At 45.1% G+C, this 25,749-nt stretch overlaps 1 protein-coding gene across 3 annotated transcripts in view; it reads right to left on the reverse strand.

Annotated features, from left to right (window-relative positions):
* The window catches only part of LOC135505256 (uncharacterized), a 114,168-nt gene extending 88,908 nt beyond the window's left edge, over positions 1-25,260 (reverse strand). For 2 of the 3 annotated variants that reach the window (XM_064924455.1, XM_064924454.1), the window contains exon 1: positions 12,351-12,453. In XM_064924455.1, the coding sequence (XP_064780527.1) occupies positions 12,351-12,389 (39 nt within the window). In that variant the 5' untranslated portion in view covers positions 12,390-12,453. Of the gene's footprint in view, positions 1-12,350; positions 12,454-25,102 lie in introns of those variants that run through there. The other variant, XR_010450239.1, reaches the window with a different exon arrangement.
* Between the last annotated feature and the right edge of the window lie 489 nt (positions 25,261-25,749).

The following is a 25,749-nucleotide window of genomic DNA, read 5'->3' on the forward strand; positions in this document are numbered from 1 at the left end:
TAACAACCAGAAGAGGTTCTACAGTAGAACAGTCCAGTGTAACAGCAGGCTACCTAACAACCAGAAGAGGTTCTATAGTAGAACAGTCCAGAGTAACAGCAGGCTACCTAACAACCAGAAGAGGTTCTACAGTAGAACAGTCCAGAGTAACAGCAGGCTACCTAACAACAGAAGAGGTTCTACAGTAGAACAGTCCAGAGTAACAGCAGGCTACCTAACAACCAGAAGATGTTCTACAGTAGAACAGTCCAGAGTAACAGCAGGCTACCTAACAACCAGAAGAGGTTCTACAGTAGAACAGTCCAGAGTAACAGCAGGCTACATAACAGCCAGATAGACACTGACTGTGTAACACACTACTGGTTAGAGAGTGTCTGATTGGCTGAGCTAAGAGGAAGTGCTGTGAATTCCCCTCTCCTTCTACTTAAACTGTATCTCCTCCCCATTCCCTCCCTCCCTACCTCGCTCTCCTCGGCTGTGTGTCTTCCTGCTGTTGAGGGACTTGAGGGCAGCACGCACAATAACACACACGCACGCGCACACACACACATATACACACTCTGCAGGTGAATGCTGGGAAATGGGCCAGGAGTCAACCACAGAGTCACCCCCTAAGTGGGTTTCGGGTTACACACAATGAGGCTTTGGCTCTGAGACAGACACACTCAGTCAGTTGCACAAATACACACTCAGACACACACACACACACACACACACGCAGAAATACAAACACACACACACACATACACGCAAGCATACATAAATACACACACATAAATACACACAGGGACACGCATAAATAAACACATACACACACACACGCACAAAGTCAGTAAGTCACACTCACTCACACACACACACCATCCCCCGTACACACACACTGACACACACACCATCCCACACTGACCTCTGCTGGGCTTTTTCTTCATTGTGTAGGATACTAGTCTACACCACCCATCACCAATCCTCTCTACAGACAGCCCCTGATACTAGTCTATAGACAGACCCTATAGAAACAGACTGGTACCCAGGCTATAGGAAGGAAACAGACTGGTACCCAGGCTATAGGAAGGAAACAGACTGGTACCCAGGCTATAGGAAGGAAACAGACTGGTCCTCAGGCTATAGGAAGGAAACAGACTGGTACCCAGGCTATAGGAAGGAAACAGACTGGTACCCAGGCTATAGGAAGGAAACAGACTGGTACCCAGGCTATAGGAAGGAAACAGACTGGTACCCAGGCTATAGGAAGGAAACAGACTGGTACCCAGGCTATAGGAAGGAAACAGACTGGTACCCAGGCTATAGGAAGGAAACAGACTGGTACCCAGGCTATAGGAAGGAAACAGACTGGTACCCAGGCTATAGGAAGGAAACAGACTGGTACCCAGGCTATAGGAAGGACCCGATACTAGTCTACAGACAGCCCATGATACTAGTCTACAGACAGCCCCTGATACTAGTCTACAGACAGACCCTGATACTAGTCTACAGACAGACCCTGATACTAGTCTACAGACAGACCCTGATATTAGTCTACAGACAGACCCTGATACTAGTCTACAGACAGACCCTGATACTAGTCTACAGACAGACCCTGATACTAGTCTATAGACAGACCCTGATACTAGTCTACAGACAGACCCTGATACTAGTCTATAGACAGACCCTGATACTAGTCTACAGACAGACCCTGATACTAGTCTACAGACAGACCCTGATACTAGTCTACAGACAGACCCCGATACTAGTCTACAGACAGACCCCGATACTAGTCTACAGACAGACCCTGATACTAGTCTATAAACAGACCCTGATACTAGTCTACAGACAGACCCCGATACTAGTCTACAGACAGACCCCGATACTAGTCTACAGACAGACCCCGATACTAGTCTACAGACAGCCCCCGATACTAGTCTACAGACAGACCCTGATACTAGTCTACAGACAGACCCTAATACTAGTCTACAGACAGACCCTGATACTAGTCTACAGACAGACCCCGATACTAGTCTACAGACAGACCCCGATACTAGTCTACAGACAGCCCCCGATACTAGTCTACAGACAGACCCTGATACTAGTCTACAGACAGACCCTGATACTAGTCTACCACCCATCACCAATCCTCTCTACAGACAGCCCCTGATACTAGTCTACAGACAGACCCTGATACTAGTCTACAGACAGACCCTGATACTAGTCTACAGACAGACCCCGACACTAGTCTACAGACAGACCCTGATACTAGTCGACAGACAGACCCCGATACTAGTCTACAGACAGCCCCCGATACTAGTCTACAGACAGACCCTGATACTAGTCTACAGACAGACCCTAATACTAGTCTACAGACAGACCCCGATACTAGTCTACAGACAGACCCCGATACTAGTCTACAGACAGACCCCGATACTAGTCTACAGACAGCCCCCGATACTAGTCTACAGACAGACCCTGATACTAGTCTACAGACAGACCCTGATACTAGTCTACAGACAGACCCCAATACTAGTCTACAGACAGACCCTGATACTAGTCTACAGACAGACCCTGATACTAGTCTACCACCCATCACCAATCCTCTCTACAGACAGCCCCTGATACTAGTCTACAGACAGACCCTGATACTAGTCTACAGACAGACCCTGATACTAGTCAACAGACAGACCCTGATACTAGTCTATAAACAGACCCTGATACTAGTCGACAGACAGACCCCGATACTAGTCTACAGACAGCCCCCGATACTAGTCTACAGACAGACCCTGATACTAGTCTACAGACAGACCCTAATACTAGTCTACAGACAGACCCCAATACTAGTCTACAGACAGACCCTGATACTAGTCTACAGACAGACCCCGATACTAGTCTACCACCCATCACCAATCCTCTCTACAGACAGCCGCTGACACTAGTCTACAGACAGACCCTGATACTAGTCTACAGACAGACCCTGATACTAGTCTACAGACAGACCCCGATACTAGTCTACAGACAGACCCTGATACTAGTCTACAGACAGACCCCGATACTAGTCTACAGACAGACCCTGATACTAGTCTATAGACAGACCCTGATACTAGTCTATAGACAGACCCCGATACTAGTCTATAGACAGACCCTGATACTAGTCTACAGACAGACCCCGATACTAGTCTACAGACAGACCCTGATACTAGTCTATAGACAGACCCCGATACTAGTCTACAGACAGACCCCGATACTAGTCTACAGACAGACCCTGATACTAGTCTATAGACAGACCCTGATACTAGTATACAGACAGACCCTGATACTAGTCTACCACCCATCACCAATCCTCTCTACAGACAGCCCGCGATACTAGTCTACAGACAGACCGTGATACTAGTCTACAGACAGACCCTGATACTAGTCTACAGACAGACCCCGATACTAGTCTACAGACAGACCCCGATACTAGTATACAGACAGACCCTGATACTAGTCTACAGACAGACCCTGATACTAGTCTATAGACAGACCCTGTTACTAGTCTACAGACAGACCCTGATACTAGTCTACAGACAGACCCCGATACTAGTCTACAGACAGACCCTGATACTAGTCTATAAACAGACCCTGATACTAGTCGACAGACAGACCCCGAAACTAGTCTACAGACAGCCCCCGATACTAGTCTATAAACAGACCCTGATACTAGTCTATAGACAGACCCTGTTACTAGTCTATAAACAGACCCTGATACTAGTCTACCACCCATCACCAATCCTCTCTACAGACAGACCCTGATACTAGTCTACAGACAGACCCTGATACTAGTCTACAGACAGACCCTGTTACTAGTCTACAGACAGACCCTGATACTAGTCTACAGACAGACCCCAATACTAGTCTACAGACAGACCCTGATACTAGTCTACCACCCATCACCAATCCTCTCTACAGACAGACCCTGATACTAGTCTACAGACAGACCCTGATACTAGTCTACAGACAGACCCCGATACTAGTCTACAGACAGACCCTGATACTAGTCTATAAACAGACCCTGATACTAGTCGACAGACAGACCCCGATACTAGTCTACAGACAGCCCCCGATACTAGTCTACAGACAGACCCTGATACTAGTCTACAGACAGACCCTAATACTAGTCTACAGACAGACCCTGATACTAGTCTACAGACAGACCCCAATACTAGTCTACAGACAGACCCTGATACTAGTCTACAGACAGACCCTGATACTAGTCTACAGACAGACCCCGATACTAGTCTACCACCCATCACCAATCCTCTCTACAGACAGCCGCTGACACTAGTCTACAGACAGACCCTGATACTAGTCTACAGACAGACCCTGATACTAGTCTACAGACAGACCCCGATACTAGTCTACAGACAGACCCTGATACTAGTCTACAGACAGACCCCGATACTAGTCTACAGACAGACCCTGATACTAGTCTACAGACAGACCCCGATACTAGTCTACAGACAGACCCTGATACTAGTCTATAGACAGACCCTGATACTAGTCTATAGACAGACCCCGATACTAGTCTACAAACAGACCCTGATACTAGTCTACAAACAGACCCTGATACTAGTCTACAGACAGACCCTGATACTAGTCTACAGACAGAACCCGATACTAGTCTATAGACAGACCCTGATACTAGTCTACATACAGACCCCGATACTAGTCTACAAACAGACCCTGATACTAGTCTACAAACAGACCCTGATACTAGTCTACAGACAGACCCTGATACTAGTCTACAGACAGAACCCGATACTAGTCTATAGACAGACCCTGATACTAGTCTACAGACAGACCCTGATACTAGTCTACAGACAGACCCTGATACTAGTCTACAGACAGACCCCAATACTAGTCTACAGACAGACCCTGATACTAGTCTACAGACAGACCCTGATACTAGTCTATAGACAGACCCTATAGAAACAGACTGGTACCCAGGCTATAGGAAGGACCCGATACTAGTCTACAAACAGACCCTGATACTAGTCTACAGACAGACCCTGATATTAGTCTACAGACAGACCCTGATACTAGTCTACAGACAGCCCCTGATACTAGACTACAGACAGACCCTGATACTAGTCTACAGACAGACCCTGATACTAGTCTACAGACAGACCCTGATACTACTCTACAGACAGACCCTGATACTAGTCTACAGACAGACACTGATACTAGTCTACAGACAGACACTGATACTAGTCTACAGACAGACCCCGATACTAGTCTACAGACAGACCCTGATACTAGCCTATAGACACACCCTGATACTAGTCTACAGACAGACCCTGATACTAGTCTACAGACAGAACCCGATACTAGTCTACAGACAGACCCTGTCACTAGTCTACAGACAGACCCTGATACTAGTCTATAGACAGACCCTGATACTAGTATACAGACAGACCCTGATACTAGTCTACCACCCATCACCAATCCTCTCTACAGACAGCCCGCGATACTAGTCTACAGACAGACCCTGATACTAGTCTACAGACAGACCCTGATACTAGTCTACAGACATACCCTGATACTAGTCTACAGACAGACCCCGATACTAGTCTACAGACAGACCCCGATACTAGTATACAGACAGACCCTGATACTAGTCTACAGACAGACCCTGATACTAGTCTATAGACAGACCCTGTTACTAGTCTACAGACAGACCCTGATACTAGTCTACAGACAGACCCCGATACTAGTCTACAGACAGACCCTGATACTAGTCTATAAACAGACCCTGATACTAGTCGACAGACAGACCCCGATACTAGTCTACAGACAGCCCCCGATACTAGTCTACAGACAGACCCTGATACTAGTCTACAGACAGACCCCAATACTAGTCTACAGACAGACCCTGATACTAGTCTACCACCCATCACCAATCCTCTCTACAGACAGACCCTGATACTAGTCTACAGACAGACCCTGATACTAGTCTACAGACAGACCCCGATACTAGTCTACAGTCAGACCCTGATACTAGTCTATAAACAGACCCTGATACTAGTCGACAGACAGACCCCGATACTAGTCTACAGACAGCCCCCGATACTAGTCTACAGACAGACCCTGATACTAGTCTACAGACAGACCCTAATACTAGTCTACAGACAGACCCTGATACTAGTCTACAGACAGACCCCAATACTAGTCTACAGACAGACCCTGATACTAGTCTACAGACAGACCCTGATACTAGTCTACAGACAGACCCTGATACTAGTCTACCACCCATCACCAATCCTCTCTACAGACAGCCGCTGACACTAGTCTACAGACAGACCCTGATACTAGTCTACAGACAGACCCTGATACTAGTCTACAGACAAACCCCGATACTAGTCTACAGACAGACCCTGATACTAGTCTACAGACAGACCCCGATACTAGTCTACCACCCATCACCAATCCTCTCTACAGACAGCCGCTGACACTAGTCTACAGACAGACCCTGATACTAGTCTACAGACAGACCCTGATAGTAGTCTACAGACAGACCCTGATACTAGTCTACAGACAGACCCCGATACTAGTCTACAGACAGACCCTGATACTAGTCTACAGACAGACCCTGATACTAGTCTATAGACAGACCCTGATACTAGTCTACAGACAGACCCTGATACTAGTCTACAGACAGACCCCGATACTAGTCTACCACCCATCACCAATCCTCTCTACAGACAGCCCCTGATACTAGTCTATAGACAGACCCTGACACTAGTCTACAGACAGACCCCGATACTAGTCTACAGACAGAACCCGATACTAGTCTACAGACAGCCCCTGATACTAGTCTATAGACAGACCCTGATACTAGTCTACAGACAGACCCTGATACTAGTCTACAGACAGACCCCGATACTAGTCTACAGACAGAACCCGATACTAGTCTACAGACAGCCCCTGATACTAGTCTACCACCCCTCACCAATCCTCTCTACAGACAGACCCTGATACTAGTCTATAGACAGACCCTGATACTAGTCTACAGACAGACCCCGATACTAGTCTATAAACAGACCCTGATACTAGTCTACCACCCCTCACCAATCCTCTCTACAGACAGACCCTGATACTAGTCTATAGACAGACCCTGATACTAGTCTACAGACAGACCCTGATACTAATCTACAGACAGACCCCGATACTAGTCTACAGACAGACCCCGATACTAGTCTACAGACAGACCCCGATACTAGTCTACAGACAGCCCCTGATACTAGTCTATAGACAGACCCTGATACTAGTCTACAGACAGAACCTGATACTAGTCTATAGACAGACCCTGATACTAGTCTACAGACAGACCCTGATACTAGTCTACAGACAGACCCCGATACTAGTCTACAGACAGACCCCGATACTAGTCTACAGACAGCCCCTGATACTAGTCTATAGACAGACCCTGATACTAGTATACAGACAGACCCTGATACTAGTCTACAGACAGACCCCAATACTAGTCTACAGACAGACCCTGATACTAGTCTACAGACAGACCCTGATACTAGTCTACAGACAGACCCCGATACTAGTCTTCCACCCATCACCAATCCTCTCTACAGACAGCCGCTGACACTAGTCTACAGACAGACCCTGATACTAGTCTACAGACAGACCCTGATACTAGTCTACAGACAAACCCCGATACTAGTCTACAGACAGACCCTGATACTAGTCTACAGACAGACCCCGATACTAGTCTACCACCCATCACCAATCCTCTCTACAGACAGCCGCTGACACTAGTCTACAGACAGACCCTGATACTAGTCTACAGACAGACCCTGATAGTAGTCTACAGACAGACCCTGATACTAGTCTACAGACAGACCCCGATACTAGTCTACCACCCATCACCAATCCTCTCTACAGACAGCCCCTGATACTAGTCTATAGACAGACCCTGACACTAGTCTACAGACAGACCCCGATACTAGTCTACAGACAGAACCCGATACTAGTCTACAGACAGCCACTGATACTAGTCTATAGACAGACCCTGATACTAGTCTACAGACAGACCCTGATACTAGTCTACAGACAGGCCCCGATACTAGTCTACAGACAGAACCCGATACTAGTCTACAGACAGCCCCTGATACTAGTCTACCACCCCTCACCAATCCTCTCTACAGACAGACCCTGATACTATTCTATAGACAGACCCTGATACTAGTCTACAGACAGACCCCGATACTAGTCTATAAACAGACCCTGATACTAGTCTACCACCCCTCACCAATCCTCTCTACAGACAGACCCTGATACTAGTCTATAGACAGACCCTGATACTAGTCTACAGACAGACCCTGATACTAATCTACAGACAGACCCCGATACTAGTCTACAGACAGACCCCGATACTAGTCTACAGACAGACCCCGATACTAGTCTACAGACAGCCCCTGATACTAGTCTATAGACAGACCCTGATACTAGTCTACAGACAGAACCTGATACTAGTCTATAGACAGACCCTGATACTAGTCTACAGACAGACCCTGATACTAGTCTACAGACAGACCCCGATACTAGTCTACAGACAGACCCCGATACTAGTCTACAGACAGCCCCTGATACTAGTCTATAGACAGACCCTGATACTAGTATACAGACAGACCCCGATACTAGTCTACAGACAGACCCCGATACTAGTCTACAGACAGACCCCGATACTAGTCTACAGACAGACCCTGATACTAGTCTACAGACAGACCCTGATACTAGTCTACAGACAGACCCTGATACTAGTCTACAGACAGACCCTGATACTAGTCTACAGACAGACCCCGATACTAGTCTACAGACAGACCCCGATACTAGTCTACAGACAGACCCTGATACTAGTCTATAAACAGACCCTGATACTAGTCTACAGACAGACCCCGATACTAGTCTACAGACAGACCCTGATACTAGTCTACAGACAGAACCCGATACTAGTCTACAGACAGACCCTGATACTAGTCTACAGACAGAACCCGATACTAGTCTACAGACAGACCCTGATACTAGTCTATAAACAGACCCTGATACTAGTCTATAAACAGACCCTGATACTAGTCTACAGACAGACCCTGATACTAGTCTACAGACAGACCCCGATACTAGTCTACAGACAGCCCCTGATACTAGTCTACAGACAGACCCTGATACTAGTCTACAGACAGACCCCGATACTAGTCTACAGACAGACCCCGATACTAGTCTACAGACAGACCCCGATACTAGTCTACAGACAGACCCTGATACTAGTCTACAGACAGACCCTGATACTAGTCTACAGACAGACCCTGATACTAGTCTACAGACAGACCCTGATACTAGTCTATAGACAGACCCTGATACTAGTCTACAGACAGACCCTGATACTAGTCTACAGACAGACTCTGATACTAGTCTATAGACAGACCCCGATACTAGTCTACAGACAGACCCCGATACTAGTCTACAGACAGACCCCGATACTAGTCTACAGACAGACCCTGATACTAGTCTACAGACAGACCCCGATACTAGTCTACAGACAGACTGTAATCCTCCAGGGAAATCACTAGACGTGTTTTAGTTTATTTTCAGATGGGTTTGTGCAGGGTTGGAGAAATTAAATGTCCAAAACAACAGGTTTTTCTATCCAAAATGCATTAGCAAAATACCATACACACAAACACACAAGTTTATTATCACTGAGCTGCTGGAATACACAAACACTTACACAGTAGAAACAGACCTGGGACCAGACTACAAGATACAGTGCCTTGCGAAAGTATTCGGCCCCCTTGAACTTTGCGACCTTTTGCCACATTTCAGGCTTCAAACATAAAGATATAAAACTGTATTTTTTTGTGAAGAATCAACAAGTGGGACACAATCATGAAGTGGAACGACATTTATTGGATATTTCAAACTTTTTTAACAAATCAAAAACTGAAAAATTGGGCGTGCAAAATTATTCAGCCCCCTTAAGTTAATACTTTGTAGCGCCACCTTTTGCTGCGATTACAGCTGTAAGTCGCTTGGGGCATGTCTCTATCAGTTTTGCACATCGAGAGACTGAAATTTTTTCCCATTCCTCCTTGCAAAACAGCTCGAGCTCAGTGAGGTTGGATGGAGAGCATTTGTGAACAGCAGTTTTCAGTTCTTTCCACAGATTCTCGATTAGATTCAGGTCTGGACTTTGACTTGGCCATTCTAACACCTGGATATGTTTATTTTTGAACCATTCCATTGTAGATTTTGCTTTATGTTTAGGATCATTGTCTTGTTGGAAGACAAATCTCCGTCCCAGTCTCAGGTCTTTTGAAGACTCCATCAGGTTTTCTTCCAGAATGGTCCTGTATTTGGCTCCATCCATCTTCCCATCAATTTTAACCATCTTCCCTGTCCCTGCTGAAGAAAAGCAGGCCCAAACCATGATGCTGCCACCACCATGTTTGACAGTGGGTATGGTGTGTTCAGGGTGATGAGCTGTGTTGCTTTTACGCCAAACATAACATTTTGCATTGTTGCCAAAAAGTTCAATTTTGGTTTCATCTGACCAGAGCACCTTCTTCCACATGTTTGGTGTGTCTCCCAGGTGGCTTGTGGCAAACTTTAAACGACACTTTTTATGGATATCTTTAAGAAATGGCTTTCTTCTTGCCACTCTTCCATAAAGGACAGATTTGTGCAATTTACGACTGATTGTTGTCCTATGGACAGAGTCCCCCACCTCAGCTGTAGATCTCTGCAGTTCATCCAGAGTGATCATGGGCCTCTTGGCTGCATCTCTGATCAGTCTTCTCCTTGTATGAGCTGAAAGTTTAGAGGGACGGCCAGGTCTTGGTAGATTTGCAGTGGTCTGATACTCCTTCCATTTCAATATTATCGCTTGCACAGTGCTCCTTGGGATGTTTAAAGCATGGGAAATCTTTTTGTATCCAAATCCGGCTTTAAACTTCTTCACAACAGTATCTCGGACCTGCCTGGTGTGTTCCTTGTTCTTCATGATGCTCTCTGCGCTTTTAACGGACCTCTGAGACTATCACAGTGCAGGTGCATTTATATGGAGACTTGATTACACACAGGTGGATTGTATTTATCATCATTAGTCATTTAGGTCAACATTGGATCATTCAGAGATCCTCACTGAACTTCTGGAGAGAGTTTGCTGCACTGAAAGTAAAGGGTCTGAATAATTTTGCACGCCCAATTTTTCAGTTTTTGATTTGTTAAAAAAGTTTGAAATATCCAATAAATGTCGTTCCACTTCATGATTGTGTCCCACTTGTTGTTGATTCTTCACAAAAAAATACAGTTTTATATCTTTATGTTTGAAGCCTGAAATGTGGCAAAAGGTCGCAAAGTTCAAGGGGGCCGAATACTTTCGCAAGGCACTGTATCAGCATCTAACCGCACAGATCATAGCTGGTAGTAGCAGCCTATGCAAACCAGCCAATCAGTCAGTCTGCCATCCCTCGTCTATTTTTTAATTGTTTTAAAAAAATTTATTTTACCTTTATTTAACTAGGCAAGTCAGTTAAGAACAAATTCTTATTTTCAATGATGGCCTAGGAACAGTGGGTTAACTGTCTGTTCAGGGACAGAACAACAGATTTGTATCTTGTCAGCTTGGGGATTTGAACTTGCAACCTTCCGGTTGCTAGTCCAACTCTCTAACCACTAGGCTACCCTGCCGCCCCTCCATGCTAACCACTAGGCTACCTGCCGTCCCTACACTCTAACCACTAGGCTACCTGCCGTCCATACACTCTAACCACTAGGCTACCTGCCGTCCCTAAACTCTAACCACTAGGCTACCCTGCCGCCTCTAAACTCTAACCACTAGGCTACCTGCAGTCCCTACACTCTAACCACTAGGCTACCCTGCCGTCCCTATACTCTAACCACAAGGCTCCATGTCGTCCCTACACTCTAACCACTAGGCTACCTGCCGCCCTACACTCTAACCACTAGGCTACCTGCTGTCCCTACACTCTAACCACTAGGCTACCTGCCGTCCCTACACTCTAACCACTAGGCTACCTGCCGTCCCTACACTCTAACCACTAGGCTACATGTCGTCCCTACACTCTAACCCCTAGGCTACCTGCCGTCCCTACACTCTAACTACGAGGCTACCTGCCATCCCTACACTCTGACCACTAGGCGACCTGCCGCCTCTACACTGTAACCACTAGGCTACCCTGCCGTCCCTACACTCTAACCACTAGGCTACCTGCCGCCCCTCCACTCTAACCACTAGGCTACCTGCCGCCCCTCCACTCTAACCACTAGGCTATCCTGCCGCCCCGTCTTACCGGTGCTTCAGGCTCGATGGCGCTGTTCTCATTCCCCATGGTGGATCAGAGGGCTTCAGGGCAGGAAGGCAGGACTGTGGTGCCCAAACCAAAGCACTGTCACATCAGCTGGAGCTGGCTGAAACACAGCAACACAGCAGCACCTTTCAAACCGACCACAGATCACTGACAGATCACCACCTTCAGCCTGACAGATCATTACCTTCATTATGACCACAGATCACTACCTTCATTATGACCACAGATCACTAACAGATCACTACCTTCATTGTGACCACAGATCACTAACAGAACACTACCTTCATTGTGACCACAGATCACTAACAGATCACTACCTTCATTGTGACCACAGATCACTAACAGATCACTACCTTCATTATGACCACAGATCACTAACAGATCACTACCTTCATTGTGACCACAGATCACTAACAGATCACTACCTTCATTGTGACCACAGATCACTAACAGATCACTACCTTCATTGTGACCACAGATCACTAAGGGGTAACTGTAATCTGTAATTACGTCTATTGGTTGAAGGGTAGCAGTAATATGTAATTAAGTCTATTGGTTGAAGGGTAGCAGTAATCTGTAATTAAGTCTATTGGTTGAAGGGTAGCAGTAATCTGTAATTACGTCTATTGGTTGAAGGGTAGCAGTAATCTGTAATTAAGTCTATTGGTTGAAGGGTAGCAGTAATCTGTAATTACGTCTATTGGTTGAAGGGTAGCAGTAATCTGTAATTAAGTCTATTGGTTGAAGGGTAGCAGTAATCTGTAATTAAGTCTATTGGTTGAAGGGTAGCAGTAATCTGTAATTAAGTCTATTGGTTGAAGGGTAGCAGTAATCTGTAATTACGTCTATTGGTTGAAGGGTAGCAGTAATCTGTAATTAAGTCTATTGGTTGAAGGGTAGCAGTAATCTGTAATTAAGTCTATTGGTTGAAGGGTAGCAGTAATCTGTAATTAAGTCTATTGGTTGAAGGGTAGCAGTAATCTGTAATTACGTCTATTGGTTGAAGGGTAGCAGTAATCTGTAATTAAGTCTATTGGTTGAAGGGTAGCAGTAATCTGTAATTAAGTCTATTGGTTGAAGGGTAGCAGTAATCTGTAATTAAGTCTATTGGTTGAAGGGTAGCAGTAATCTGTAATTAAGTCTATTGGTTGAAGGGTAGCAGTAATCTGTAATTAAGTCTATTGGTTGAAGGGTAGCAGTAATCTGTAATTAAGTCTATTGGTTGAAGGGTAGCAGTAATCTGTAATTACGTCTATTGGTTGAAGGGTGGGCAGTAATTTGTAATTAAGTCTATTGGTTGAAGGGTAGCAGTAATCTGTAATTAAGTCTATTGGTTGAAGGGTAGCAGTAATCTGTAATTAAGTCTATTGGTTGAAGGGTAGCAGTAATCTGTAATTAAGTCTATTGGTTGAAGGGTAGCAGTAATCTGTAATTAAGTCTATTGGTTGAAGGGTAGCAGTAATCTGTAATTAAGTCTATTGGTTGAAGGGTAGCAGTAATCTGTAATTACGTCTATTGGTTGAAGGGTAGCAGTAATCTGTAATTAAGTCTATTGGTTGAAGGGTAGCAGTAATCTGTAATTACGTCTATTGGTTGAAGGGTAGCAGTAATCTGTAATTAAGTCTATTGGTTGAAGGGTAGCAGTAATCTGTAATTAAGTCTATTGGTTGAAGGGTAGCAGTAATCTGTAATTAAGTCTATTGGTTGAAGGGTAGCAGTAACCTGTTATAAGGTATATTGGCTAAACTCTCACACTGTCACCAGCACAGCAGCAGAATGAATAGGTCAATGGCAGAAGAGAGATGGAGAGATTGAAGGTGACTCTGTTGTTTATAGTCTATAGTCTGTGGTCTTTACTCAACTTTGAGTATTACAACACCAGCGGATGGCCTGATCCCAGATCTGAAAATAACCATGGAGTTGACAGCCAAGACAGCACAAACATAGGGCGTCAGCTCGTCTCGCAGTTAAGAGTGTTGGGCCAGTAACTGAGCGGTCGCTGGTTCGAATCCCCGAACAGACTTGGTGAAAAATCTGTCAATGTGTCCTTGAGCAATGCGCTTAACCCTAATTGCCTCCTGTAAGTCATTCTGGATAAGTGTCTGCTAAATGACTCAAATGAAAAAGTAACAGATCGGTGAACAAGGAAAACCATTCCTCGACGCATTCTGACATCACAGTGGTGGCTTTACTTCCCTGAACACTGAATCATCACTGTGGTCTGGTTTATACTGTAGTCTGGATTATACTGTAGCCTGGTTTATACTGTAGTCTGGATTATACTGTAGCCTGGTTTATACTGTAGTCTGGTTTATACTGTAGCCTGGTTTATACTGTAGTCTGGGTTATACTGTAGTCTGGTTTATACTGTAGTCTGGATTATACTGTAGTCTGGATTATACTGTAGCCTGGTTTATACTGTAGTCTGGTTTATACTGTAGCCTGGTTTATACTGTAGTCTGGATTATACTGTAGTCTGGATTATACTGTAGTCTGGTTTATACTGTACTCTGGTTTAAACTGTAGTCTGGTTTATACTGTAGTCTGGTTTATACTGTAGTCTGGATTATACTGTAGTCTGGATTATACTGTAGCCTGGTTTATACTGTAGTCTGGTTTAAACTGTAGTCTGGTTTAAACTGTACTCTGGTTTATACTGTAGTCTGGTTTATACTGTAGTCTGGTTTATACTGTAGTCTGGATTATACTGTAGTCTGGATTACACTGTAGTCTGGATTACACTGTAGTCTGGTTTATACTGTAGTCTGGATTATACTGTAGTCTGGTTTATACTGTAGTCTGGTTTATACTGTACTCTGGTTTAAACTGTGGTCTGGTTTATACTGTAGTCTGGATTATACTGTAGTCTGGATTATACTGTAGCCTGGTTTATACTGTACTCTGGTTTAAACTGTAGTCTGGTTTATACTGTAGTCTGGTTTATACTGTAGTCTGGTTTAACCAGAATGAATGTTATTGCTCGGACAAATTTTCTTACCTCCTTTAAATCTGAATCTTTCTTTTACGGCTACTGAGATGCAGGTGCCTTCATTTGTCTTAATGTGTTTAATAACATGTGTTTGTCATTGATACGTGTCCTGTCCTTGTAAATTATTGATTTATATCAATTTCCCAAGTAGGGATCAATAAACACTCTACTCTACCGTTGTTTCACCTGCTGTTCAGTCTGGTTAAGCAGGTTATCGTCACTGGGATGCATTACGTCACGTTGAATAAATTCAACACCTGCCGGTCACATTCTGCACCAATCGGCTAACCCTGTCCGGCAGTCACCTGACCTCAACCCCCCTCGGTGACTATCTTAGTGAGGTCATATCACCCACTTGTCGTACCATGACTCAAGTATCTTAAGGGGCGGGGGGAGGAGGGGGCAGAACTGTATCTAACTGGAAACAGGTGGTACAACAAGGGGAAAGTCCATCTTCTGGTGTGTGTCTACAAAAACATGAACTATAAATTGTGTTAAGTCTATCTCAGAGTGGTTAGCGTGCGTGTGCGTATCAGTGGAGGCTCCTCAGAGGAGGAAGGGGAGGACCATCATCAATGAATTTCATAAAAAAAATAAAAATGGTAAAGTTCCCGGAGGACGTCCTCTAACCTATCAGAGCTCTTGCAGCATGAACTGACATGTTGTTCCCACCAATCAAAGGATCAGATAGTGAATCTAGTACTGAAAGCAGAAGCTACAGCTAGCTAGCACTGCATCTGACTCATAGGTAGAAAGACAACGGTTGAACAGTTTTGAACAAATTAATTTCTTAAAAATGAGAAGAAAGAAAGAGAGAGAGAAATACAGCGCCTACGGAAAGTATTCAGACCCTGTTTCTTTTTTCACACATTTTTTTTTATGTTACAGCCTTATTCTAAAATGGATATAACAAAAAATCCTCCTCAGCAATCCATACACAATACCCCATAATGACAAAGCAAAAACCTGGTTTTTATAAATGTTTGCAATTTTATTACAAATTTAAAAAAACAGAAATACCTTATTTACATAAGTATTCAGACCCTTTGCTATGAAATTCGAAATTGAGCTCAGGTGCATCCTGTTTCCATTGATCATCCTTGAGATGTTTCTACAACTTGATTGGAGTCCACCTGTGGTAAATTCAATTGATTGGACATGATTTGAAAAGGCACACACCTGTCTATATAAGGTCCGACAGTTGACAGTGCATGCCAGAGCAAATACCAAGCAATGAGGTTGAAGGAATTGTCCGTAGAGCTCCGAGACAGGATTGTGTCGAGGCACAGATCTGGGGAAAGGTACCAAAACATTTCTGCAGCATTGAAGGTCCCCAAGAACACAGTGGCCTCCATCATTCTTAAATGGAACACGTTTAGAACCACCTAGACTCTTCCTAGAGCTGGCCGCCGGGCCAAACTGACCAATCAGGGGAGAAGAGCCTTGATCAAGGAGGTGACCAAGAACCCGATGGTCACTCTGACAGAGCTCCAGAGTTCCTCTGTGGAGATGGGAAGGGAACCTTTTATCAAAAAGACAACCATCTTTGCAGCATTCCACCAATCAGGCCTTTATGGTAGAGTGGACAGACCTAAGCCACTACTCAGTAAAAGGCACATGGCAGCCCTCTTGGAGTTTGCCAAAAGGCACCTAATGAAAACAAGATTCTCTGGTCTGATGAAACCACAATTGAACTCTTTGGCCAGAATACCAAGCATCACCTCTGGAGGAAACCTGGCTCCATCCCTATGGTGAAGCACGGGGGTGGCAGCATCATGCTGTGGGGATGTTTTTCAACAGCAAGGACTGGGAGACTAGTCAGAATCAAGGGAAAGAGAAATCAGGACTCAGGACCTCAGACTGGGGTGAAGGTTCACCTTCCAACAGGACCACGACCCTAAGCACACCTCCAAGACATCTCAGGAGTCCTTGAGTGGCCCAGCCAGAGCCCGAACATGAACCCAACTGAACATCTCTGGAGAAACCTGAGAATAGCTGTGCTGCAACGCTCCCCATCCAACCTGACAGAGCTTTAGAGGATCTACAGAGAAGAATGAGAGAAACTCCCCAAAATACAGGTGTGCCAAGCTTGTAGCGTCATACCCAAGAAGACTCAAGGCTGTAATAGCTGCCAATGGTACTTCAACAAAGTACTGAGTAAAGGGTCTGAATACTTCTATAAATATAATATTTAGTTGTTGTTTTTTTATTAGCAAAAAATTCTAAAAACATGTTTTTGCTTAGTCATTATGGAGTATTGTGTGTAGATTGAGGAGTGGGAAAAAAACTATTTAATCAATTTTAGAAATAAGGCTGGAAAGTAGCAAAATGTGGAAAAAGTCAAGGGGTCCGAATACTTTCCGAAGGCCCTGTACAGAGAGAGAGATTTCATCATTGTATTTCACTTTCAGTTTCACTTACTGAGCTAGCAAATGCAGCTGGCTAATTTAGCCTACTGATACACCCAGCTCAAACAGAGGGATAGAAACTCTCGTTTGCAACCGTTGGACTAATGATTACACCCAAGGTCAGCTAGATGCAGACAAGAGGTGATACTGTTGGACTAATGATTACACCCAAGGTCAGCTAGATGCAGACAAGAGGTGATACTGTTGGACTAATGATTACACCCTAGGTCAGCTAGATGCAGACAAGAGGTGATACTGTTGGACTAATGATTACACCCTAGGTCAGCTAGATGCAGACAAGAGGTGATACTGTTGGACTAATGATTACACCCTAGATCAGCTAGATGCAGGCAAGAGGTGATACTGTTGGACTAATGATTACACCCTAGGTCAGCTAGATGCAGGCAAGAGGTGATACTGTTGGACTAATGATTACACCCTAGGTCAGCTAGGTGCAGGCAAGAGGTGATACTGTTGGACTAATGATTACACCCTAGGTCAGCTAGATGCAGGCAAGATGTGTGCAAGGCGGTATTGAATGTGTCACTCTGTCCATCTGTCACTGACTGTCACCTCAAATGTTCTCTCTCTCTCTTGTGCACCTACGTTGTAAACGTTCATTCATCGGCTCGGTTGTAGCAACGTCATGATGGATAAAGGGAACAATTTGATCCTCATGTAGTAGCCTAAACATATCGATGTTACATTGAACTGGGTGAATGGAATATGAATGACAGTCATCCAATATGCTGTAATTATAAGACCATGCTCATGACAAAAAGAACACTGTCCTCCCACGTCTTAAACTTGCACCAACCTCCACCGGTAAGTATGTGACTGTGGTAGACTGAGAACAGTGCCTAAATCTGAAACATTGTAATCCTATGGGGTAAACCTCTCGGGGGTAGTTGACAGCCTGTCTGTGAACATCCAGCTGTCTGTCTGCCTTGCGGACAAATAGAGAGCAGCAGGGAGGCGGTCAAATGCAAACCATGTGTACGTGACCAATAAAATTGGATTAAATTAGATTAATTCCAGCTCCAACAATCAGCGACATTCATCAGATTAATACCAGCATCAACAACCAGCTCCAATCATCAGATTAATACCAGCATCAACAACTAGCTCCAATCATCAGATTAATACCAGCATCAACAACTAGCTCCAATCATCAGATTAATACCAGCATCAACAACCAGCTCCAATCGTCCACCTACAAAACAAATCCTGACAGATACACATGATAAGATTCCCTGGCACCTGCTCATGACTGACCATATTTTGAGGATATTCACAATCATGTAAACACACCATGTCAATAGATAACAAAGTCAAAAGACCATTAGAAAGAACCACCTCTCACCAAAGGCTACCTACAGTCCTTTCTACCAGTAAACACTTCCTTCTACCAGGACATACAGTCCTTTCTACCAGTCAACACTTCCTTCTACCAGGACATACAGTCCTTTCTACCAGTCAACACTTCCTTCTGTCAGGACATACAGTCCTTTCTACCAGTAAACACTTCCTTCTACCAGGACATACAGTCCTTTCTACCAGTAAACACTTCCTTCTACCAGGACATACAGTCCTTTCTACCAGTAAACACTTCCTTCTACCAGGACATACAGTCCTTTCTACCAGTAAACACTTCCTTCTACCAGGACATACAGTCCTTTCTACCAGTAAACACTTCCTTCTACCAGGACATACAGTCCTTTCTACCAGTAAACACTTCCTTCTACCAGTAAACACTTCCTTCTGCCAGGACATACAGTCCTTTCTACCAGTAAACACTTCCTTCTACCAGTAAACACTTCCTTCTGTCAGGACATACAGTCCTTTCTACCAGTAAACACTTCCTTCTACCAGTAAACACTTCCTTCTGTCAGGACATACAGTCCTTTCTACCAGTAAACACTTCCTTCTGTCAGGACATACAGTCCTTTCTACCAGTAAACACTTCCTTCTACCAGTAAACACTTCCTTCTACCAGGACATACAGTCCTTTCTACCAGTAAACACTTCCTTCTACCAGTAAACACTTCCTTCTACCAGGACATACAGTCCTTTCTACCAGTAAACACTTCCTTCTACCAGTAAACACTTCCTTCTACCAGGACATACAGTCCTTTCTACCGGTAAACACTTCGTTCTGTCAGGACATACAGTCCTTTCTACCAGTAAACACTTCCTTCTGTCAGGACATACAGTCCTTTCTACCAGTAAACACTTCCTTCTGTCAGGACATACAGTCCTTTCTACCAGTAAACACTTCCTTCTGTCAGGACATACAGTCCTTTCTACCAGTAAACACTTCCTTCTACCAGGACATACAGTCCTTTCTACCAGTAAACACTTCCTTCTACCAGGACATACAGTCCTTTCTACCAGTAAACACTTCCTTCTGTCAGGACATACAGTCCTTTCTACCAGTAAACACTTCCTTCTGCCAGGACATACAGTCCTTTCTACCAGTAAACACTTCCTTCTGCCAGGACATACAGTCCTTTCTACCAGTAAACACTTCCTTCTGCCAGGACATACAGTCCTTTCTACCAGTAAACACTTCCTACTGTCAGGACATACAGTCCTTTCTACCAGTAAACACTTCCTTCTACCTGGACATACAGTCCTTTCTACCAGTAAACACTTCCTTCTACCAGTAAACACTTCCTTCTACCAGGACATACAGTCCTTTCTACCAGTAAACCCTTCCTTCTGCCAGGACATACAGTCCTTTCTACCAGTAAACACTTCCTTCTACCAGTAAACACTTCCTTCTACCAGGACATACAGTCCTTTCTACCGGTAAACACTTCCTTCTACCAGGACATAAAGTCCTTTCTACCAGTAAACACTTCCTTCTACCAGGACATAAAGTCCTTTCTACCAGTAAACACTTCCTTCTACCAATAAACACTTCCTTCTGTCAGGACATACAGTCCTTTCTACCAGTAAACACTTCCTTCTACCAGGACATACAGTCCTTGCTACCAGTAAAGACTTCCTACTGCCAGGACATACAGTCCTTTCTAGCAGTAAACACTTCCTTCTACCAGGACATACAGTCCTTTCTACCAGTAAACACTTCCTTCTACCAGTAAACACTTCCTTCTACCAGGACATACAGTCCTTTCTACCAGTAAACACTTCCTTCTACCAGGACATACAGTCCTTTCTTCCGGTAAACACTTCCTAGGAGTGTGGGTCTCAGTGGTCTCATGTGACCAGATCTGGGTTCAAATACTCTTTGAAATCATTTCAAGTACTCTATGTAACTGTGATTAATTTAGCTTGCCTGGTGTAATGAAACCAATAGAAATGCCATCTGTGGTCACATGGCACATTAGCCAGACTAAAGCAAATGCTCAAGGTATGTGAAATAATTTGATTAGTATTTAAACCCAGGTCTGAAGGGGACTGGGTGTGGTGTAAAGGTTAGTCAGAAACAACTGACCTGAATATGAAACTGTTTATAAATAGATATGTATCCTGATCTGTCATCTCCAACCTGGCTGCTTCTCTGTCACAACATCACTGTTTATTCCCTGATCTGTCATCTCCAACCAGGCTGCTTCTCTGTCACAACATCACTGTTTATTCCCTGATCTGTCATCTCTACCCAGGATGCTTCTCTGTCACAACATCACTGTTTATTCCCTGATCTGTCATCTCTACCCAGGATGCTTCTCTGTCACAACATCACTGTTTATTCCCTGATCTGTCATCTCTACCCAGGATGCTTCTCTGTCACAACATCACTGTTTATTCCCTGATCTGTCATCTCCAACCAGGCTGCTTCTCTGTCACAACATCACTGTTTATTCCCTGATCTGTCATCTCCAACCAGGCTGCTTCTCTGTCACAACATCACTGTTTATTCCCTGATCTGTCATCTCCAACCAGGCTGCTTCTCTGTCACAACATCACTGTTTATTCCCTGATCTGTCATCTCCAACCAGGATGCTTCTCTGTCACAACATCACTGTTTATTCCCTGATCTGTCATCTCCAACCTGGCTGCTTCTCTGTCACAACATCACTGTTTATTCCCTGATCTGTCATCTCCAACCAGGCTGCTTCTCTGTCACAACATCACTGTTTATTCCCTGATCTGTCATCTCCAACCAGGCTGCTTCTCTGTCACAACATCACTGTTTATTCCCTGATCTGTCATCTCCAACCAGGCTGCTTCTCTGTCACAACATCACTGTTTATTCCCTGATCTGTCATCTCCAACCAGGCTGCTTCTCTGTCACAACATCACTGTTTATTCCCTCCTGCAGACCCTGATCTGTCATGTGTTTGCATTCTATTTTCTAATAAACCCTTCTCCTACTTCCTAATTCATTGCTTGTGTTGTGAGATCTGTCCTTTCCCTATGCTTGACTGATGCAGTATCATTGACCCAGGAGGAGGATTGTCCCATTCATTATAGTACTCTATGTTTACTATCTTTAAATCATGTTATGTGGTCTGGCTGGCCATGCTCCTGTTGGGCCAGGCTCTCTGACTCTGCAGGCCATGCTCCTGTTGGGCCAGGCTCTCTGACTCTGCAGGCCATGCTCCTGTTGGGCCAGCCTCTCCTGTTGGGCCAGCCTCTCCTGTTGGGCCAGCCTCTCTGACTCTGCAGGCCACGCTCCTGTTGGGCCAGCCTCTCCTGTTGGACCAGCCTCTCCTGTTGGACCAGCCTCTCCTGTTGGACCAGCCTCTCTGACTCTGCAGGCCATGCTCCTGTTGGGCCAGCCTCTCTGACTCTGCAGGCCATGCTCCTGTTGGGCCAGCCTCTCCTGTTGGGCCAGCCTCTCTGACTCCGCAGGCCATGCTCCTGTTGGGCCAGCCTCTCCTGTTGGACCAGCCTCTCTGACTCTGCAGGCCACTCTCCTGTTTGGCCAGCCTCTCTGACTCTGCAGGCCACTCTCCTGTTGGGCAAGCCTCTCCTGTTTGGCCAGTCTTTCCTATTGGGCCAGCCTCTCCTGTTGGGCCAGCCTCTCCTGTTGGGCCAGCCTCTCCTGTTGGGCCAACCTCTCCTGTTGGACCAGCCCCTCTGACTCTGCAACACTATGTGTGTGAATGCAGGGTAATGCAGGGTAATTGTGTGTGTGTGTGTGTGTGTGTGTGTGTGTGTGTGTGTGTGTGTGTGTGTGTGTGTGTGTGTGTGTGTGTGTGTGTGTGTGTGTGTGTGTGTGTGTGTCCGTGTGTGTCCGTGTGTGTCCGTGTGTGTCCGTGTGTGTCCGTGTGTGTCCGTGTGTGTCCGTGTGTGTCCGTGTGTGTCCGTGTGTCTATGTGCGTCCGTGTGTGTGTGTAGTTATGAGTGTGTGTATCTGTGTCCGTGTGTGTCCGTGTATCTGTGTCTATGTGTGCTTAGTTATGAGTGTGTGTATCTGTGTCCGTGTGTGTCCGTGTATCTGTGTCTATGTGTGCTTAGTTATGAGTGTGTGTATCTGTGTCCGTGTGTGTCCGTGTATCTGTGTCTATGTGTGCTTAGTTATGAGTGTGTGTATCTGTGTCCGTGTGTGTCCGTGTGTCTGTGTCTATGTGTGCTTAGTTATGAGTGTGTGTATCTGTGTCCGTGTGTGTGTGAAGTGTTAAAAGTGTTGAGGTTTGTTTGGACAGCGCGGAATGATCTCTAGCACAAATCATATGATAAAACTCTGTGTGCTGCCAAGACTTTCTGTCACCTCATCAAGGGCCTGACCATCATTCACTACAGTCCATCTTCTTAAGTCCTCGGTTTCTGTTGACAACCAAGCACAGTGTCCCTCCCTACTTCGTGATGATGTAATAATGATCATGCATAATGATTCTTCCAAGTGTGCACTGTTTTGGCCAATTCTAATGCTTGGTGGCCCATTTTTATTTGATTTGATTTATTTAACCTTTATTTAACCAGGCAAGTCAGTTAAGAACATATTCCTGTTGTCAATGACGGCCTGGGAACAGTGGGTCAACTGCCTATTCAGGGGCAGAATGACAGATTTTTACCTTGTCAACTCTGGGATTCGATCAAGCAACCTTTCAGATACTGGCCCAACGCTCTGACCACGAGGCTACCTGCCGCCATTCTAATGTTTGTTGGCCAGTAATAATGCTTGTTGGCCAATAATAATGTTTACTGGCCAATAATAATGTTTGCTGGCCAATAATAATGTTTGCTGGCCAATAATAATGTTTGCTGGCCAATAATAATGTTTGTTGGCCAATAATAATGTTTGTTGGCCAATAATAATGTTTGTTGGCCATTAATAATGTTTGCTGGCCAATAATAATGTTTGCTGGCCAATAATAATGTTTGCTGGCCAATAATAATGTTTGTTGGCCAGTAATAATGCTTGTTGGCCAATAATAATGTTTGTTGGCCAATAATAATGCTTGTTGGCCAATAATAATGCTTGTTGGCCAATAATAATGTTTGCTGGCCAATAATAATGTTTGTTGGCCAGTAATAATGCTTGTTGGCCAATAATAATGTTTGTTGGCCAATAATAATGTTTGCTGGCCAATAATAATGTTTGCTGGCCAATAATAATGTTTGCTGGCCAATAAAAATGTTTTCTGGCCAATAATAATGCTTGTTAGCCAATGATAATGCTTGTTGGCCAATGATAATGCTTGTTGGCCAATAATAATGCTTGTTTGCCAATAATAATGCTTGTTGGCCAATAATGCTTGTTGGCCAATGCTTACGGGAAGTGTACAAGAGTGCACAATGGCAGAACGGTGGAGAATTTGGGTCGTCTTGGACTCAAAAGATGACAACACACAGCTTCTACCATCCCACTGGTGCAGTAAAGTGTTCCTGACTCAAACTGCTCCTGCAACTCAGGGGCTTGGCTCATATCTGTACCACATGGGCTTATGTCTGTGTCCTGATGTGGTTTAAAGCCACTGAAATGCTAGATTTGTAAACTCTCTCCATTTTTAATCACAGATGTATTTAAAGCATTGCCAAAAAAAAACAACCCTGTGCTAAAATGCTGTCTTAATAATGACGATCAAGACGCCTCTAAACAATAACTATTCCAAACTGGTCAGCGGGGAATATAATGTCAATCTGAAACGCAGCATCTGCAAAGTCATTCAGAGTACCAGGAAACCACGCAAACCTACTTTTCACTAAGCACATGAGAAACACATGAGAAACACATGAGAAACAGAAACACATGAGAAACACATGAGAAGCACATGAGAAACAGAAACACATGAGAAACACATGAGAAGCACATGAGAAACAGAAACACATGAGAAACACATGAGAAACACATGAGAAACACAACTGAAAACATGACAACACTGAGAAGAGACAACGGAAAGTCACAAAGATCTTCAACTCACCAACACTACCAAGATGTACTAAACTATTATTCCAATCGCAGGGTTCCGATGCGACCTCGTTCAGTCAATGATATAGTTACTGGTGTTATTTGAGAAGGCTGTCTATCTCTCTCACACCTACTGCACTGCCGTGTTGCTATATCTGTTCTGCTCTCAGCAGCTCTGAAAAGGACGGAGGGGAAGGACGTCGCGAGGGGGATAGGGAGGGAGGGAGGCATGCAGGGAGGCAGGTGATAGGTGGAGAGGTGAACTGAACGCGGGAGTGGGAGGAGGGAGAGAAGCAGGGGAGAAGGGGGAGAGGCAGAAGGAGGGGGAAGCAGAACGGGACCTGGAGAGGCCATGTCTGCTAATGTCAGCGGGAGTGGGAGAGGGGGGTGGGAGAGGCAGGGGGGAGAGGTGGTGGGGGGAGAGAGGGGGTAGGAGAGGCAGGGGGAGGGGTGGGGGGAGAGGCAGGGGGAGAGGTGGTGGGGGAAGAGGGGGGTGGGAGAGGCAGGGGGAGAGGTGGTGGGGGGGGAAGAGGGGGGTGGGAGAGGCAGGGGAGGTGGTGGTGGGGAGAGAGGGGGTAGGAGAGGCAGGGGGAGGGGTGGGGGGGGGAGAGGCAGGGGGAGAGGTGGTGGGGGAAGAGGGGGGTGGGAGAGGCAGGGGGA

The sequence above is a fragment of the Oncorhynchus masou genome, chromosome 18, assembly GCF_036934945.1.
Source record: "Oncorhynchus masou masou isolate Uvic2021 chromosome 18, UVic_Omas_1.1, whole genome shotgun sequence".
Classification (NCBI taxonomy): domain Eukaryota; kingdom Metazoa; phylum Chordata; class Actinopteri; order Salmoniformes; family Salmonidae; genus Oncorhynchus; species Oncorhynchus masou.